Here is a 19,567-nt window from a genome sequence, read left to right as displayed (position 1 = left end):
TTTCCATGGGTGTAGTTTGACCATTTGAGAAAGCAGGATTTTAATCCAGTGCTTTTATCTGTTTTATTTCCTTCAAGACACATTTTGATCCCTTGTTCTCGTCTGCTGATTCCAGAGTTTTGTTTGTTTCGAGGATTTGACTTAATTCTGTTGCCAGATTTAAAGAAAGAAGGACGAGGAGGGAAAGAACAAAGAAAGGGATAAGAGAAAACACATTTAGAGGACAAGTTAAAACATATTTGTCGAGGCGGAGATATGCTATATCTCGTCATTTGAATCCTGGGTCTTTCTATAAGAAACTTTAAAATCGTGTTTGTGAGGGTGAGGTTTTCGCAGATTACTCGAGGACAAATCACTGTAGAAGCAACTGTGATCCTGTTGAACGATAAACATGCCAGGCAAAAATTCAGACCCAGATGTGTATTTTAGTTGGTGTGGTATGACACGCAAGCCTTTTTCAAAATCCCGAGAAACTTTGTTTCCCCTTCAAATTCCCGTTGCACGGAAAGTTATTTGGGGTTGGGGGGTTTTGTTTGTTTGGTTCGTGAGCGGGTTTTTTTGATTTTGTCTTTCTTTTTTTTTTTTTTTTTTTTTTTTACAGGTGATAGAAGTTCTAGTAGCTGGGCAGGAACAAACTCATAAAGAATAGAGCAGAGAAACCGAAGAAAAGTCTGTGGTCTTGACATAAGCTCAAAGAGCCAGACAGGGCAGAAGCAGAAACAGAAAATGTTCTATCTGTCTGCAAAGACTGAGAGATTCCCTCCAGAATAATAAAGAATGTTTTCTAATGTCAATTTGTTTTATCGGGGTTGCCTCTTTTTACCTTTTAGCAGCCTGTGTAGATTCCTCCTCCCCTGTTCTTTGCGAGAAATCAGGTTAGTGAGCGAGAAGTTGGTAATGTAATACCCGCTACTCATTACCGCTGCTCCTGGGTGCCTGGCACCAGAGAAGCCTTCCAAAGGAGCCTTCTGGGCTGGACGTTTTCCACTGTAAAGATATAAAACGGTTCTAGTGACTCACCTGATGTTTGCCAAGTGGAGGTTAATATCGGTGGATCCACGCTCAAGCCTCTGTCCGCATTTATTGGGTGCCTGTAGTGTTGTGTCTCAGCACGGTGACTCACATGGTTCCTAAACGTAAGGCACCAGAAAAAGAAGTATCATCACCACCATCTACATAGGACGGCAGCCCCGTTTGAAGCACTAAGGTTTAGCCCATGGGGGGGGTCGGAGGGCTTTGGGGAGAGAGGAGCGGAGCCCTCCTGATCGCATCCCGGAGCGCCGAGTCCGGTCCCCCGCCCCGAGGGCGCTGGGAGCGGGGGGCGCCGCGGCAGGGGCGGGGGGCGCCGCCGAGGTACCTGCGCTGCAACCGGCTTTGAAGTGAGGGGCGGGAGCCGGGGGAGCGTGTGGACTGCAAGACTCGGGACTTTGGAACAGGTCCCGGCCATCAAGTTAAAGGAGGATCTACTGGACTTCGGTAAATATTACCCCTAATCTCAGGGGTTTAAGGCTGGGATGGCCTTTTGCATTCTCTTCAGAGGGGGCTGCCCTTCCCATATCTACTTCATTTCATTTCCACCGATCCCTTCTAGCATTTGTCCTATCCATCTGAAAGGGGGGGTCCCCGTCCCCCTCCCCTTCCTACTCTCCCCCCCTCTCCCACCTCTCTCTCCTTCTTTCCCCACAAGCTTAAACCAATTACACCGCTTTGCAAATAAAACGCCGCCCCGGGGGGAGTTGCAGGCGAGGGGAACTGCCTTGTTTGCAGGTGCATCTCCGGCTTTGTAGGTGCGAACGCCTTTGTGCGGCGGACAAATGGGGAGAGGAGGAGGAGGAGGTGGGTACTTCTGCGACGTAAGATCCACATCAGCTCAACTCCACTCACATCCCAGCCGGCACTTCCTCACTTTCTCAACTGTCTCGCCCCACACCGGTCCCTGCCTCCTTTTTGGCTGGTTATAGAGGAGAATTCAGCACCCCCCGCCCCTCCTGAGGGCTGGCTTCCTGCTAGGTCGGGCTTTCGGGCTCTTTTCCTGCTGCCCGTCGCTCGCTTGCAAGAGGGCTGGATGGTTACACCGGGCAGGTTGGCTCCATAATGTTAGGGACTGTGAAAATGGAAGGGCATGAAACCAGCGACTGGAACAGCTACTACGCCGACACTCAGGAGGTGAGTAAATCCCAGGGTCTGGCTCCGCTGCTGCCCCTCTGCAAGGGGGAGGGGGGCCGGGGGAAGGGCTGGGGGTCTGGCGGGGGGCAGCGATCGGAGGAATCGGTTTGCACTCCAGATCCTGCCAGCGCAAACGTGCCTCCCTCCCTCCTTCCCTCCCTCCCTCCCTCCGGCGCTGAAGCTGGCCAGGCTTCCCCGAGGAACACACGGCTTCCAAGAGCCCCGGGGGCGTTTGAGGGAGACCCGGGGCGTCTGCGGGCCCTCTGGGAGGGCCGGGGGGGCCGGGGGCAGCCCTTGATCTCATCTAAAAGGCGTAATCTCCGTTTGCGGCGCGCACAAAAGCGCTCCGTAAACTCTTGGCTCGGGGCAGAGGACTCGCCGCGCTGTCGGCCCCCGGCTCTTTCCCAGCAGATGGCAGGGGGCGAGGAGCCGGTGGCTAGCGCGTCCCGGGGCGGGGGCAGCGCCTCCCCCGGGCTCCTCGGCGGGGCCGCCGGCCTCTCTGCTCGCCGTCTCCGGGGGCCTCACCTGTTAAAGCCGGGCGAAAAGAAAGGAGGGGGGGAAAAACAGCCGTTTGTTCGTACTTCACCAGACGGGCTGCCTGCGGCGCGCGCTGCTGCCGCGGGCCGGCGGGCGGCGCTGCCGAGAGCGGCCGCGGGAGACAGCCCGGGAGGGGGCCCGCACCCGGCCCCGCCGCCCCGGCCCCGGCCAGGCCCGCGGCACCCCGGCAGGCGCTGCCGCCCCCCGCGCCTGTTTGACAACACGGTGTCAAACAAGGGGGGAAACCAGCCCAAGCGCCAGCAACCACAGCAGTGGAAAGGGCCACGGAAGCGCCCGGAGTGCCCCCCGCCCCGCACAGCGCCTCGGCCCTGCGCGGGCCCGGGGCTCGCACTGTGCCGCCGCGGCTCTGCAGTGGGGGGTCCCCGGGAGAGGCGAGCGCCCAGCAGCACCGCCAGCAGCCCCTCGGACTCCCGCCCGGGAAGGAGCCGTTTTAAGGAAGTGCGGTGGCGAGGCAGGCACCTAGGTGTGCGCACCCGGGCATTGCATCAGCACACCCGGACACACGGCTCCATGGTCCCCACGCCTCGTCCCGGCACCCCGGAGCTGGCACACACGCGGGCACAGGCAGATACGTGTCACCCTGCTGGCATCTTATTTAATAGAGGAAAGTCGGCTAAGGGCAAATAAGGGTCATCACAATTACGTGCTGTTTCCAGACTCATTTATCCTCGCCATACTAATTATCTACAAACATAAAGTTAAGCGATCTTCGCTTTTATTATTTTTTAGCGTCAATCTTTTCTCCTCCCCTGCTATTTAATTTGAATCACTGCATGGATGCAACGTGGGAAACCCATGCGCGTTCTACCATCTCTAATAATTAATGTGATCCTCTAAATTAAAAGGGCATTTATAAGCTCGTGGAATTCGTAGTGAACAGTAGTTAATTTTATACGTTCAACCATCACCTAAACATCCTTTTCTTAGCTGTATTGCCTTTGTTCGAGGTAAACTGGGAACATCTTTCTTCCTCCTGTTAAATCAGATGCCGTACTGGAAAGCACAATTCCAGGCTCTCCGATTCTGCCCTTTTTAAGAGTTGTGTTATGTGGTAGGGTGCTACCATTTTTACACGTCGGGCAATTGTAGAAAATCTAGGCAGGGGAAGTCCAGGCTTGTCGTACTTTGGGAAAGTTCTTTTTTTTTTTTCTTTAATTCGAAGACTGATTTGATAGAAAATGCAGACAAGGGGGAAGCTTTCCACAGATACAATGACCAGACGTGAGCTGTTGATTTTCATTTGATTTTTTATTATTTTTCTTTCGACAAGACATTATCGCAGCTGGTGTGAGAATAGACATTTAAATCAGTGCAGGGTGGGAGACATGCGTGCGATTATTTTAAGAAAGTGCAGGCAGTAGAATTTCTCCGCGGCGCAGACGGTGTACGCCCGTAAATTTCAATAATCTGAGGAGTTTAAATATCTAGCTAGCGAGGTGGGACACAAAATCAGCAAAATCGTGGGAGCACTTTGGAAGGAAGCCTCCTCCCGAGGTAGATACAGCCCGCAGCCCGGCTCTGTGCGGGTGCGGAGCTGCTCTGTCGGTCCGTGCGCCTCGGGGGTCCCGGCGCAGCCCGCGCAAGCCGCGGCACGCCAGTAAAACGGGACCGAGCAGCGCCCCTCCTTCTCTATTTATAAACATGTATAAATATGAATTAGACCTTCTCATCGCGCCAGCGGCCTTTCCGTGCGGCTTTTGGAAAGCGCGTTCCCGGGTGTCGGGGAAGTGGACGGCGTCCCGCGGCAGGACGTTTGCACGGCTCGCTGGGCAGGGCGGGCGGATCCGGCCCTGCCGGGGTCCTGCCCGCCCCTCTCTCCCCCCTAACCCCCTCTCTCCGTCTCGCTGCCCTAGGCCTATTCCTCGGTGCCCGTGAGCAACATGAACTCGGGGCTGGGCTCCATGAACACCATGAACACCTACATGACCATGAACACCATGACGACGAGCGGTAACATGACCTCCAGCTCCTTCAACATGTCCTACGCCAACACGGGGCTGGGGGCCGGGCTGAGCCCCGGCGCCGTCGCCGGCATGCCGGCGGGCTCGGCGGGGCCGGTGAATGGCATGCCTGCCGGCGTGGCCGCCATGGGCACGGCGCTGAGCCCCGGCGGCATCAACGCCATGTCGGCCCAGCCGGCCCCCATGAATGGGCTGAGCCCCTACGGCGGCATGAACCCCTGCATGAGCCCCATGGCCTACACCCAGTCCAACCTCGGCAGGACGCGGGATGCCAAGACCTTCAAGCGGAGCTACCCCCACGCCAAGCCGCCCTATTCCTACATCTCCCTCATCACCATGGCCATCCAGCAGGCGCCCAGCAAGATGCTGACGCTGAGCGAGATCTACCAGTGGATCATGGACCTTTTCCCCTACTACCGGCAGAACCAGCAGCGCTGGCAGAACAGCATTCGCCACTCGCTCTCCTTCAACGACTGCTTCGTCAAGGTGGCCCGCTCCCCCGACAAGCCCGGCAAGGGCTCCTACTGGACCCTGCATCCCGACTCTGGCAACATGTTTGAAAACGGCTGCTACCTCCGCCGGCAAAAGCGCTTCAAGTGCGAGAAGCCGGCGAACGGCAAAGCCCCTCAGGAGGGCAGGAAAGATCAGGCCGGGGCCTCCAGTTCCAGTTCCAACTCCCCCCTCCACAGAGGCCACAATAAAACCGCACAGCTGGACACCACCACCTCCCTCTCCACCTCCAACCCGTCCACCAGCCCACAGTCTATGGACCACAGCGGATCCAGCACGGAGCTAAAGACCTCGGCTTCGGCCGCCTCCTCCACCATCAGCTCCGTCCCCGCCTTGGCCTCCGTCCCTCACCCCCCTCACTCCTTAGCCCACGAACCCCAGCTCCACCTCAAGGGCGATCCCCACTACTCCTTCAACCACCCCTTTTCCATCAACAACCTCATGTCCTCCTCGGAGCAGCAGCACAAGCTGGACTTCAAAGCCTACGAGCAGGCGCTGCAATATTCCTCCTACGGGGCCAGCATCTCCGGCGGGCTGCCCCTGGGCGGCACCTCCATGGCGGGCCGGAGCAGCATCGAGCCCTCGGCCCTAGAGCCCTCCTACTACCAAGGTGTGTATTCCAGACCCGTGCTAAACACCTCTTAGCTCTGCACCCCCCGCCACCGGGGGCGAGCCCCTCTCCCCCTCCTTCTCTTTCCTGGCTTCTCTCCCCACTTTCCCTCTCCCTGTGACAAACCGAGGTGTTTCCGCACGCTGCGTGCAAAGGACTGTTACTTTTTAATTGTCTCACAACGCGTTGTGTGTTGTTATGATCCACCACGACCTCCAGCAAAGCCGGCCGCGTCCCGCTTGTACATACCCCCTCCCTCCCCCACCGCCCAACCCCTCTCCCCGGAGGTCCCCACTAGCCTTTGCAGGATGTTACTAAAAAGAAGAAAAAATTGCTGAGCTTGTAAACTACTTGTTTGTGCTTTCCGCCCCGTCGTCTTCCCCCCTTCTGTGCTCTATAATCTCATGTAAGTTTACAGGTATGTGGCAATACTTTAACAATACGGAGATGAAGAAGCGAGTAGACATTTAAGGCTTTTTTTAATTAAAAAGGCTTTGAAGGACAATACTGCTGTGAAGTAGCAAAACACTAAGAGAATCTCTAAGCAGCAAGAGGACTATTTACTTTCTCGGATCATCCTTTTGATACTTGCAAAATAAACCTTCGGCTAGTACAACCCGCATACACCCAGATGCTGCGGGCCGGATCCTGCACTCCCGAGGGGACCAACTGGAGCTTTGGAGTGCAGGATGCGACCCTTATTTTTTTCCAAGTGTTACCTGTCTTGGGATGTAATATAAAGTTACAAGAGGTCACAGCCAGTTGGATATTTTTTTTCCTTCCCATCTGTTACTGAAGATTCTCGTTCGTCAGGAACTCTCATCAACATGTGGATGACATGCTTATTTAATTTAAGTGTCTCTTCATTGTGTACCAGCTAGAACTGTGTATCTATAACAAGGTTATTTTCCTCCTCCCCCAGGAAACTTTGACTATTACACCGACACAAGGAAAAGAGGAGAGCTCTTTCTCCCCTTTTCTAACTTGTTTAATAAATTCCACATCCAATTTTTTTTGTGACCGTTTAATTATCGCCATCGTTTGCTTGTTTCATCCAGTGTTAATGCACTTTCAACAGTTTTACACGGTGTTAGCATAGCCAGACGGGTTTTATTATTATTCCTGTTCGCTGTCTCAATGTTCTTAATTTATTGCATGGTTTGTATTTTTTTTTCTTTCTTTACAGCTGGAATTTGCTTTAAATGACAGTAAAAAAAAAGAATTACACGTGAATTTAAGAAATTTTGTTAATTTTATAAATGTGATTGTAATTGAAAAAAATATTTTGATTTAAAACGATAACTGAGAATTTAATGCGTGAAGTATGTTTTTGATCATTTGCAGTTAAGGACTTTAAATAAATCAAATGTTAACAATGAAAGACTTCTGCTATTTTCTTTCAAAATTTCTGGGGTAGGTTACGGAGGACGGAGCCGTGTGCTAGAAAAACAAACGTAGCGCTAAAGCGTGGATGTGAAGAGGCATGATTTGTACGGCCAGGCTTGTGCGGAGGACCGGAGGGCGCCCGGCCGTGCTGCGGGAAGGAAGGGGAAGCGCCCGCAGGGTGTGTTTGCGGGGCGCTGCCATGCCACCAGCGTGTGCGGCTGTGGATGTGGTGGTGTCTTTTGTTGTTGTTTAATTCACAGTGCCGGGGTAGGTTGAGAGAGGGAGGGGAAAAGCCCCCCGAGACGGCGTAACCTCCTGGGTGCTTTGCGGCCGGGGCTGCCGGCAGCCAAAGCCGGTGTTTCCCCGCCGGACAGGGCGATGCCCGAAGGGATCATTTCCAGCGCTGCTCCACTTCGCCCCGGACCTCTGGAAAGGCCCAGCAGAGCTCCCAGTTCACCTCCCGCTTTGTAGCCCTGGCTCGGATCGACCCCGGTAATAACAGCAGCCGTGCTAGTCGCCAGCAAGTGGCATCGTCGGGGGAAGAGGTGTTAAACGTGAACAGATTTCTCTGTGCTCAGCCCCCTTCGTGCACTGCCCTCAGATAGAAGAACTGTAATTCTCATAATTATCACATAATTGCCCCCTGACGGGTTAGGGATAACGGCGACAAACTAAATTTAAGGGTCGATTTAGAAAAGAAAAGTCAAACCAGAGTCCCAGAAATCTCACCAAATTCGTCCAGCACTACTACCCAGCGAAAAACGAGAGAAAAAATATTGGAGAGCCCCTTTGCCGTGGGCTTTGCAGGTGCGGACGGACCGGCCGCCGGCAGCCCAGCGGCGAGGGGCCGAGGTGCGAGCACGGCGCTCCCGGCGAGACGGAGCCGGCTCTGGCGTTGTGCTACGCGGGTGCGCTCGGTCGGGCGCAGATGTACCGCGGGTCCCGCCCGGGCTGCCGCCTGCGGGTCCTGCAGCCGGTAGGAGCGGGCGTTTGTGCCCGTGACGCCGGGTTTGGCCGCGTACCCCATGACCCGGCTCTGCGGCCAATTCTCCCTCTATATTTCCTGAAGTGACAAACACCAACAGATCCCCTGCAGCCAGGGGCAGCTCGGGGTTGCTCGGTACGAAGTCCGGACAGGTGGACCCTATTTAAAGCCCCGCTTCTTCTGCCAAAAGGAGCTTCGTGCGAACTGAGGCAGGATGAAGCCTGTTTTCAGCAGGACTTCACTTGTCTCCACAGACTAGTCTATAGAGAATATGCCACTGCAGAGTGGAGACATTGATTTAATGCCTTGGGCTTGTACACAGAAAATATCAATCGACCGACAGCGATAAGGCAGTAGGTTTCACATATCAGCTGAGGAGCACAGACAGTGTGTAATGGAAATATTCGGGGCGCGGGTAATAAAAAGGTTTAAGCGGACCGGCGCGGCTCCAAACCCCTCATAGATAAGGAGCGGAGCCTGTCACGGATACAGCATGTGCCCCTTCGCCACTCGCCATCAAGATTATATTCTTTCCCTTCTCGCAGGCAAATGGTGGCTGCGGTGGGCAACGTTCCACTGACATAACAGGGATGCGGCTCATGTTAAAAATGCGGGTCCCCGCCGCAGCCGGTGCAGCTTTCTGTGTTCAGTTTAAGACTTGGAAGTCAACAGAAGGGAGAGGAGTCCCCTGTTTTGTGTCCTGCTCCTAGCTGTCCTGCTGCTGCTTTAATCCTGTGCTCATGAAGCCCCCAGCCACAGTTCAAAAATAAACTAAAAGTAGGCTCCAAAGGAAGAAGGTGCATCCCCCCGCCCCGCAATATGTAGAGGGGAGCTTACGAGTATCTCCTTCCAGCTGGACCGCTCACTCTGTGCCAGGAGGGAAGGAGCCGGCGGGCGCGGGGGTTTTGCCCGTGTTCGGAGGTGGTGTCTCAGCCCCGCGTACGGGACACAGGCAAAGCGAGGACCCGCCGGGCTGCAGGCTCCGGCCGTCACCGCAATTTATAGGGGAACTTCGCCTTTTCCTGCACGGCAATTACCTCCGACCGGCCACGTGCGAGGGAGCGAAAACGGCTCATTTAACGTCATTAAATACAAGCGGGGAGTAATTCAGGGCGGCGGGGGATCTCTGTAAAGATTTACGCGGAGTTTGGGCGGTGAGGAGGCCCCCGGCCCGGAGCGGGAGGGGAGTCGTCGGGCGCGTTTGCAGGACGAGCCGGCGGGGCAGCGGCCGTCGAGGCGGCGCGGCGGGGCCGGCCGCGCCACCGCGGGGCTGGGCAGGGGCAGCCCCCGCAACCGGGGGCGAGGAGCCGCGGCGGGTCTTGCCCTGGCACAGCGGGGCCCTCCCCTGCTGCGGGGTCCGGCGGCCCTGCGACCACCGGCAAGGGGGGCAGGATGGGGCCCCCGCCCGTGGCACCTCCTCGGAGCACCTGCGAACAGCACTTTCCCTCCGGAGAAGAGAAGAGTCGATGGAATCAAAACAGCTTCAGCCGCCCAAATCAGGGAGGGGAGAAGTAAAATCACAAGTACCTCCTGGGTTGTTTTCTGAGTGCGAATGGACAACACTGACATCTACATCGGAAACAATCGGAGGGTGTACATTTATTGGAAGGAATTCCTTTAAAATGTTCGGTACTGAAAGACAAGAAAAAATATTTCCCGGTCGTTTTTTTCCCTCTGAAACTTAGTCGTGTCAATAAAATATAAGTAAATCGTAAAAGAAATGCGCGAGAAAACACTTCAGTCGTTGGCATAGCTTCAAAAATGGTTTTGAAATGTTGAGTAGATATTGAATACTTGAATGGTTACTGGTCTGTCAACACGAACGCGAAACAAATGAATTCCCTTGCTGTAACGCTAACTAGCCTTATAAGAGCAATTGACTCGGTTTTAATTTTACAGCGATATTGTAGATAAAACGCTTGATTGCGATAACAATGCTCCTTGTATTATTTCTTTTCTGTTATGATAAAACGGGATCTAGACATATATGTGTGAGTATATGTGATTAATCACTCTGAAAAAATATTTTAAAAACAGAGTCTCAATAAATACATAATTTTTGTGTGCATTTGCGTGATAATTTGAATTCGTGAAGAAGCAAATTATCCTCATATAAACACGGGATAGAAAGTTCTCTCGGGAGGCATATAAATGCGCATATGCTATACATTAACATATATATAATTAATATGTATTTGTTTCCAGGGGAGACAAGTGGAAATATACACAACACACAATGACCAGGCGAAAATCACACCACAATAGTGCACAGAGAGTGACCGGGGTACGGAATGTACACGTAAGTCCTCGCAAAACTCCCACGCTGCAATATTCTGTTAGGAAATATAGGAGAATGGTTAATAGCGAAAATAAAAATGCCATTAGTTTGATTATTTAAACGTCAAGGGCGGCGCTGCAAAATGGGTCATTTTTTTCTCTTAATGCAAACCCAGGCTTCTCAACTAGTAACAAAGGCACAGTAACAACAAAAAAAATAGACTGTACATTTTCTGCCATTTGCAGTGTCGAAAGGTCTTTTTCAGCGGGAGAAAATAATTGAGGGAAGGGAAGAGAAGAGTGGAAAACGGGAGGCGATAAGAAGAAAACCTGCCTTTGTTCTCTCTGGTTATTTTCTACTAATTATTCTGCCCATTGTGTCAAAGTAGCAGTTAAGGATAGATTAGTGTAAATAACCTCGCATTTCACTCCCAAACCGTGCAGCTTTCTGGCCCAAGCCGTGCCGTGGTGTTTGTGTTTCTCTCCTTCACCTCAAACAGAAACTCATTGAGATTTCAGATCTTTGAACTTTGGGCAGATCAAACTGCCAGCGCTCACCTTTGTCTCCAGTCATTAGAATTTAAAACATATGTATCCTCATGGCAGAATCCATTTGTCTCTACAAGGGAAAAAAACCTGCACCCTCCTCTCTTCTCCCCCCCCCAAAACTCCTACATTTAGTTGAATTCACTGAAACGACCATTTCGCGGAATGGCGCCTCTGCTCCGGGAGCACTGCTCGAATGGAGTTTGCCCAGGCCGGTTATTTTAAGGAAAGCTCCTCGCTGTTTTCCGTCCTTATTTTGCCACTACTGTTTTACTGTTGGTAATGTAATTTTTCCCATGAAATGTTCATACACCTGCTCGTTGTTCCAAGGGGGAGCTATAGGCAGGATGGGAATCATTATTATTATTAATAATAATATTATTATAAGTATTAGTATTCTTGCAGCCAGCAGGCAGAGCGAGCGCTGAAGCTGAGCGGTGTCGTGCCCCCGCTGCCCTGGCCGCGCCTCGGAGGTCCCTCCGCGGAGGTGGCACGGGAGTGGGCGGAAGCGGGCCCCCCCGCCCGCTCCGGTCTCCTGCCCGGCCCCGATATCCAGAGCCTTTCCCAGCGGGCAGCGTTGCCCACCTGTGGTCCAGCCCAGTTTGGGTTTGCGACCCCCGTCCTTCGCCTTCAGTGGGTCCCCGGTGGGAGTAGAGGGGGGCGGGGGTCCCCGGGTGGACATGTTTCGAGTCACCGCATTTCTGCTTCCGAAATGGGGCCCGTTCACGCACCTCTTGGCAGTGAAAGGGTGCCGAGTTCGCCGTCGTCCAGCGGAAAAACCACCCCGATCTGGGGTGGGGGCATCCCCTCCACGGACGGGGCACCTGTTGGCCATGAGCAGTCAGGCGGAGGTGCCGTGTGCCCCCCAGGGCTGGCACCCGCCTCGGGAGGGCTTCAGGAGCTGCCCCACGCCGCTGCGAGTGGGACCCGCGTGATTCCACCACACGCCACGCCAGGGGGCACGGGGGTGCGGAGGTGCTCCCGGGCCCCGGCGGGCCCGCAGCGGGCTCTCACCTCGCTCCCAGCCACCCGGGCACCACGGCGCAGAGCCACCTGCCCCGGGAGCAGGATCTGGCCCTCTCTCAGCAACCATTTCTACTGCAAACAGCGCCTTTGTGCCAGATACCTCTAAGTGCTCCCTAATGAATCATCTACATTTGTAATCTCCTGAGCAGGAGGTGAAATACATTTTCCCCTTTATTCCTTCTCTCCTCCGAGCCTGCCCGGCGGGTTGCTAACACACATTTCCTCTGGTTATGACCGTAGGAAAATGTAAACATGTTGGTAACTAGGAGGTGGGCCTCATTCTGCAAACCGGGATCTCTCCATAGTGACTCTCAGTAATGACCTCTTTAGCATAATAAAGCCCCGGGGGCGGGGAATCTTTGAAGAGCGGGGCAGGAGATTGGAATAAGAGCATGTCTGAACTTATTCAAATGTATGCAACAAGTTTTCTAGTTCTGAGGTTATCTGATGTGACCAACAGACGTTTTCCCCTCTTCCTTCTTTCCTTACCTGGTTGCTTTATCTAAGGAAGTACTTTACAAACTTCAGGTATGTTGTTACTTTATATGAAATGGAAAGGGGGGAAAAAAAGGCAACAAAACCAAGCCCCGATCCCACATTTAGTGGGAAAAAAGCAATAATAGAGAAAGACTCCTGTTTAGAAAGGAAGGATGCCCTCGCCTCCAAATACATTGCAGCAGACCTAACATCACGCCCCAGCCACCAGGAGCTCTGGCAGAACCATCAGAAACTGTGAGCGGAGGGGACCCCGCACATCCCCGCCCCCTCGGGTTCCCCCTGTTCCGCCGGCCCCGCGCACTCCCGGCTGCCCGTGGCTTGGCCCCGCGGACACCCCAGCAACCCAAGAGCCACGGCGCATTTCCTCGGGTCTCCCTTAAAAACACTCCCACCGGGGCACCGGTGTCCACAGGACGGGGGCGGGGGGGAAGAGCCGCTGGCCGGTGCAGAGCAGAGCTCTCCCTTACCCCACCCCCCGGGCAATTGTTCCCTTGAGCCCCTATTAATGCGGGACATATGTTCTCCACAGGCAGTAGGCAGCGGTAAGACTTCGCCATCTAACTTGTTGCTCAACTTGCGAGGCGGTTCTCATCTTCTCATCAAAAGCCGCCGGTCTTTCTTCAGCCGTATGGACAAAAATGTGAACAACAATGCCCGCCTCCCTTCACTTCAAAAGCTGCCATCGCGGAGGCTACCCAGAGAATTTTCTCGCTGCCTTTCATTCCCGGTTTGAAAAAAGGCACTACAGGGCCAAGGCGCTCCTAATACTCTTTGATGGGGATTGAATTCATTATCTCCAATAACACAATTGTGCTTGGCCAACGAAAAGAGCAAAGTAATACTCATCTAGAATTAGAGAGCGGGGCTCAGAAGAAAGAGAGCGGGAGGGTGAGGGGGATGGGGGCATTTCAAAGGGAAAAGGCGGGGGGGGGGGGCGGAATGAGAAAACACCTATATCGAAAATCGCCTTGGAAGGAGGGGGTCCCCAGCAGTTTAAATTACAGAAGTGTATTAAGTGGCGCATTGTACGGCTCACGGCGCGTTGGTGGTCTGACTGCGCATTCCTCCCTCCGCCGGCCGACTCGGCACCGCCTGGCTTGGAGGTTCTTGACACTTCCCTCCCCGGGACGGCCCCTGGGCCCGCGGGCCCCGCCGCTCCACTACCTGCCCCGGTGCACCCCGCCGCCCGTCCCCGTGCCAGCCGGGCTGCAGGCGGGAGCACCTCCCTGCCTTGGGACACCGGCCCTGGCCCAGCTGCAGCCGCAGCACCTGCGGTCCCCGCCTGCTCACGCTGACTTCGCGGAGACTTGGCAGCGATGGGGAACTGCCGCAAGCACAGAGCAGCCAAACAGCCTTCCCCCCTCCCCGCCCTCGCCACCTCCAGGGACCTCAGGGACACCCAGACGCCTGTCCTAGCAGGGATCGGAGTGGGGTCTTTCAGCATCATCTCACCCCGACACCGTGCAGGGCAACGGGCATGCAAACAAACCCCGCCGAGGGTTCCCAGTGGCAGCAGGCACAGCCCGGGTGACCGCGGATTCGGTCTCGTCGGTGGAGGGCAAGAGATGGAAGAATGAATGAATGACGGAGCGAATGAATGAATGAATGAATGAACGGAGCGAATGAATGAATAACACACGCATAAATAAATAAATAATCGAGCACAAAAAATCAGCCGATTGGAAAACCGCTGTGTTAATATGAGAGATTAAAATATTTGCCTGTTTGGCTTCCAGCGTGGATGTTTTCTATCGGGTGTTATCCAAACAGGCTAATTTTCAAAGCCAAGCAAAATATAGAGCGGCTAAAGGCATTGCACTTGCGACGGCCGGTTACGGGGCCCTGCGCGCGTGGTGCGCGGGTGCGTGTTACACGCTTGTCCGCAGGCACACGGAGCGGCGGCGAGATGGGCTAGCGATGCACATCTCCATATCTCTGCGCACCGGCACACACGCCTCCATCCCGCCCCAGAACGCATTTGCCTTTCCAACCTTTCCAGCGCCCGCCGCGGGGGCCAGAAGGAGCTCACGCCGGCGCGGTAGACCAAGGGGGGGCCGCCGGGACCGCCCGAGACAGGCGCGGAGCCCCAGCCTCACACCCTGCGTGCTTGCCACACCTTGCACACGATGCCTTCAAAAGTGTTTTTCCGAGGCAATGCCCTTCAGGCGTTGACAGTTACATGGAAGTGGCCCAGCAAAGCATTTCGGTCACCCAGGGACCTCCTGGGTGCTGCGGGGGCGGGGGGGGGGGGGGGGGCAGGAGGGCACCCCCGCTTCCCAAGAGTCAAATTGCTCTCTAAGGAGCAGGAGTCCTCCTACCCCGCCCTGAATAGGGAGCCGGGAACCCTAAACTGTCCAGCTGAGGAATTCACACCGGGAATAAGAAATCCCATCGCCTTCGGTGAGAGGTTTGCCCCAACAAGGGACACATTGGCCAAAGTCGGAGGCAGGAGAAGAGAGAGACCATGTCTTCCAGCCTCCGTGGGGGTTTCCTCATGTGCAATTATGCTGACCCTGTCGCCTTTCCTCTCACAAGACAAAGCTGACCTTGACAGGATTGGTTTCTGTGGATCCACACTCCCCCTTTTAAACACTCCCTGGGCAGCGGGGAGGTTTTTTCTTCTTTCTTTTCCTAATGAGTGTGGACTGAGATTGCACTGATCTCCACAGAGTCTGAGGTTCAAGGATTTCAGGATATTTCCCACTTTGTAAAGTGCTTTAGGGGTTTATTTTTATTTGAGGGGAGGGTGCTGCTTATTTGTTTAAGAAATTTTTAAAAAATCTAGAAAATAAGGTGGTTGTTCTCAGGGAAAGCAGTAGCAAAATACTCTTTTCTGCAGAAGTAGGACGAAACCTCGCGTTGTTTCTGCTGAGGTCTGTTTAGACTAAGTATTTTACTGTTTGTAGTTTACCTCCCTGTGCATAATGACTTCTCCAAAGTATACATTGAATGACCACATACTTCATGCCCAAGGATTACTTTTTAGAAGTCAGCTTACCTTAACCATCAATGCGCCATTTATACTTTTACACAATAGATTTTAATTGTTACAAGGGAGCCCTTTGGTCTATGAGAAATAATTTATTTTGTGCCATAGCACACATGGAGGATTAGGAGTTCAGGTAAGGAATAAGCAGCAGCAACAACTTAATTCCTAGGCAATAAAGATCCTGCTTTCAGGCCAGATTTCTTTCTAGCAAAAAGCAGGACACAGCACCATCTCCAGCTCGCTGGACCAGCCAGACATTAGTTAGCCTACATTTCTGTCTGGTTTAAATCTCTCCGGGGTTTCCTGCCTGTCAGCCCTTCCAGGGCCAAAAGTTGCATGTGATGCTATGCACTGTTAAGTAAAAATAAACATCAGAGATTTGCCAAATTAAACAGAATTCCATTTTTTTAAAAATATCACGATTTAACAGGCAGAGGTTGAAGGCAGTTCTGTGGATTTAATTTTTAGCATTCCATATTTCCAGTGAAACCAGTACAAAGGCTATTGGACTTAAAAGTATCACTTTCATTTGGACTGATGGCTGGTTTTTCATTTTTTTCCCCCTGCAATCACTGGCGTATCCCAAATTCAGGTAGAAATTGTAAAAACCAGTCAGGTTTAGGACAGAGACCTGCTTTCACTTCCAGCATCTGGGCACTGGAAGAGCATCACAGTGGCCCGACTCTTGCGTCCCCAGCTCTGTGGGGCGGCAGGTGGCTGGGAAGGAGGGGGCACCCTTGTTTCTGAGTTTCCATGGGTGCTTCGGCAGAGGGGACAGCCTGTGCACACATGGTGGGCGAAGCCACCTGGAACATTCCCACTTTTGGAAACAAACCCAGTGACAAAGGGACCCTGAGATCTGACCCACTCGCTTCAGCCTGTTCCAAAACTGGCCTGGCCATCATCTGTGACGGGTGGCCTTGAGTCAGGGATTTTGGGGAGTGGTCCTGCAGGCTCCCACCACCACCCTCAGCAGGGGGGACATACTGTAGAGGGAGCCGTGGGCAGCCTCGGTCCTTCTCCTTCACCCTCATATGCCCCAGCTTTTCCCCGTCACTTTTCTTGGCTATTGATGCCCTTTGACAACAGTGAAGGTGGGAGTGGCTCACTCAGACCATGATCTCTTAAAAAATTAAATACATACAAATGAAGGACATAAAATTTGATGCAGTAAAAACCTTTTGCATGCCTGTATGAGTGCAAGCCACTAGGTCAAACCCACTTGAGAACCAAGATGGGTAGCAGAGGCAGCCAAGAGATAGATAGCAATGCCCTGGTGAATGAAAGCAATCTCCGAATGCTTCCTCCTCCCTCAACACCATCTTTTCTCAACTCCTACTTTAAGAATGAAGCCAGCTGAGATCATTCTCCTAACACCACTAAGCAAGGCAAAGAGGTGTTTAAGGATGCTGAAGGATGTCTGGGAGGACTCTGGGCTGCAGATAACTTCTGCTTTTCCTTTATCAGCAGTGTAGATGCTGGCGGGTTTCCTTCTGCCGCTTCTAGGAACCTGGGAGAGACTGACCTACTGGTGAGACTCATTGGGACTTAGTCTCCCACCCACAAGCACACACACACACACTCAAAGCACCCCAAGGGGAGAGCTGCACTGAGACATCAGCTGCTCAATGCAGGCCCACCACGAGACAACTGCATGGGCCTCTGCCGTGCTCGAGCCAAATGAAGGCTGGAAATACCACAGCGGCAGAAGCAGGGGGCCTTTGAAGGTACTTCCAAACTTTGGTTATCAGCTCTTTGAAACAGGGACCATTGTTTCACTCTCTTACAAAGCATGTTACAATCCCCGTGTTACTGGAATGTAATAAGTAAATAAGACCTAATTAAATATAATAGCCATTCTAAGTGTCTCTAAGAGATGCACAGCACTTTGCAGGTTGGAAGTGCAAAAGCCACTCAATATATTTTAGCAGTAGTTTGGATTTTTAAAGCTTGGAAAAACCGTATGTGTTTCCAGTTTCATCTTGATGCTATGAAAATATGTTTCTTTCACTATAAATAAAGAAGGGATACAGTATTTTTCACATATTGTCTCATAACGGGGGTTCTTGACAGAGTAGTTCTGAACTTTTCAGCACATATATATTCATGTGAGAAACCAGAACATTTCAGTCTACTGTACCGGCAGATTTGATAGTACCTTTAAGTCTCAGGTAATGTGCAATTTAATATGAATTAGTATGTTTTCTAAGACATAAATGTATTCCCACATATTTGTATTTTTGTATATTTGTACATATTGTCTCCATTCTAGAAACGCCAGAATAGAATAAAAGCTACTGTGTATACTAATCAGAAACTACATTCATGGAAAGGGGTCGTTCCTTTTCAAACTTGTAATTTCAGAAGGAGGACGGTCACTGTACTTAACGAGGTGGATTGTTTGTGATGGGGCAATCTAAGAATAAACGATCAATATATATATTTTGGACCGAATACTTCTTAACAGTCAGATCCTTCAGACCGCAGCAAATACACATCACGTGTCGATGGTGTCGTGAAGTACAACAGTCCTGTTCCCATGCCGGTAACCTTAGTAAGGAAAAAATAGAAGAGGGAAAACCACAGAGAAAACATCAGTTATCATTATACTTTAAAAAAAAGAAAAAAAATCTTTTTCTCAATATTTCACTGGAAGTATCAATAACGCCTTTCAATATTGAGCTACAAACCACAGCTAAAACCCTGTGAAAATAGTCAATACACAGACAGACGAAGACACAGAGCTCTTTAATTTACCGAAGGCGCAGGCTGGAGCTCTCCTCAACTGCGAGGACCTGTGCTCTGCAGGCTTTGCGGTTTGGCCCATGCAACACGCCGGAGCCGGGTTACTTAGAAAATTAAAGATCTACGTGAAAAAGAAAAATTTCCAGAATAACACTGGTTTAATTACAAAACTATTGCTCGGCTTACTAAACACAGGGGCGTCTCAAAGTGATCAGAGGAGGAATTAAAGCTCGGGCCGCCGAAAGGTGGTTGCAATCACAGCGGGTGACAGGCTGGTTTGCCCGGCGCCCTGCTCGCCTCGCCGGTTTCGGAGCCGTGAACGGGGCCTTGCCTGCCTTCGGGGGCGAAGGGGCTCCCGCCCGGTTGCCGCCCGCTCCGGCGCCCCAGGGGGTCACTAACGCGGCTGCGGAGCGCCGGGCTGCGGACCCGAGCAGCGGCCCACGCCCTCAGCACGGCGCGGGGATTTCCCCCCGTCCCTTCCCCGTCCCTCCTCCCTGCCCGGGCACACACCAGCCCCGGGTGTGTGGGCTGCCGCCGGCGGCGGGGTATTACCGGTCCGGAGCGGCGGGGGCCGGCAGGCCGCTGCCGGGGGCTGCGGGCGGGGGAGCGAGCGTGCCGGGGAGCCTGCCCTCGCACAGAGGGGTGTTCGGCGGTGCCTCCCCCCTGCCAGCCCGCCCGCTGCAAAGCACTGGGGAGAGAGAGAAAGATCTGGCACATTTGTCAGCCTGCGATTGTGTTGAAATCCGCCCCGCCCGCCCCAGCTCCTTCAGGCGAGGGCTTCGTGCCCCCCGCCCCGCCAGACCCGGCTGCTGAGTCAGAGCCGGCCCATCGCTGCAGGCAGCGGCCGGCCGGGGAGGCCCCGCGAGGCGGGCAACGGCCGGAGCGCTCCTCCACGCCGGGGGATTTCCTCCTCCTCCTCCTCTTCCTGCTGCCGGCCGAGCCCCGGCGAGACCTGGGGCAAAGGCACCCGGTGGCGGCTGCCGGGGCGCAGAGACCCGCGTCCGCCCTCCCTCCGCGGCCCTCCGCGGGGCTGCAGCCGCCTTCACTCCTCCGTGGGGTCACCTGCGCTTCCAGCCACCGCTGAGGCGCCTGGGCTGCAGCTCCCCGGTGGGTGGGTATCTACTAAAAACTGCCTACCTGCCTGTAAGGTTATTTATTTATTTTTTAAGCACGACTAACTGCTCTTCTGATCAGTGCTTTTCTTAAAAGAAACTGAAAAAAAACCCCCAAAGCCCCCAAGCCCCCTCATCTAAGTTGGGCTTAAATATATGCCAATGACCCCTGTAATAACCATGAAATCAAGCCACCTC

General features: G+C 53.3%; 1 protein-coding gene across 1 annotated transcript; it reads left to right on the top strand.

Annotated features, from left to right (window-relative positions):
* Nucleotides 1-2,094: 2,094 nt before the first annotated feature.
* Nucleotides 2,095-5,840, top strand: FOXA1 (forkhead box A1). The gene is made up of 2 exons (XM_068399444.1): nt 2,095-2,166; nt 4,578-5,840. Exons 1-2 carry the CDS (start codon nt 2,095-2,097, stop codon nt 5,838-5,840), a joined length of 1,335 nt encoding a protein of 444 aa, XP_068255545.1.
* Nucleotides 5,841-19,567: the final 13,727 nt, after the last annotated feature.

The sequence above is a fragment of the Nyctibius grandis genome, chromosome 4, assembly GCF_013368605.1.
Source record: "Nyctibius grandis isolate bNycGra1 chromosome 4, bNycGra1.pri, whole genome shotgun sequence".
In the NCBI taxonomy this organism is placed as follows: domain Eukaryota; kingdom Metazoa; phylum Chordata; class Aves; order Nyctibiiformes; family Nyctibiidae; genus Nyctibius; species Nyctibius grandis.
Note: the sequence above shows the minus strand (reverse complement) of the source record. Positions and strands in the feature narration are given on the sequence as shown.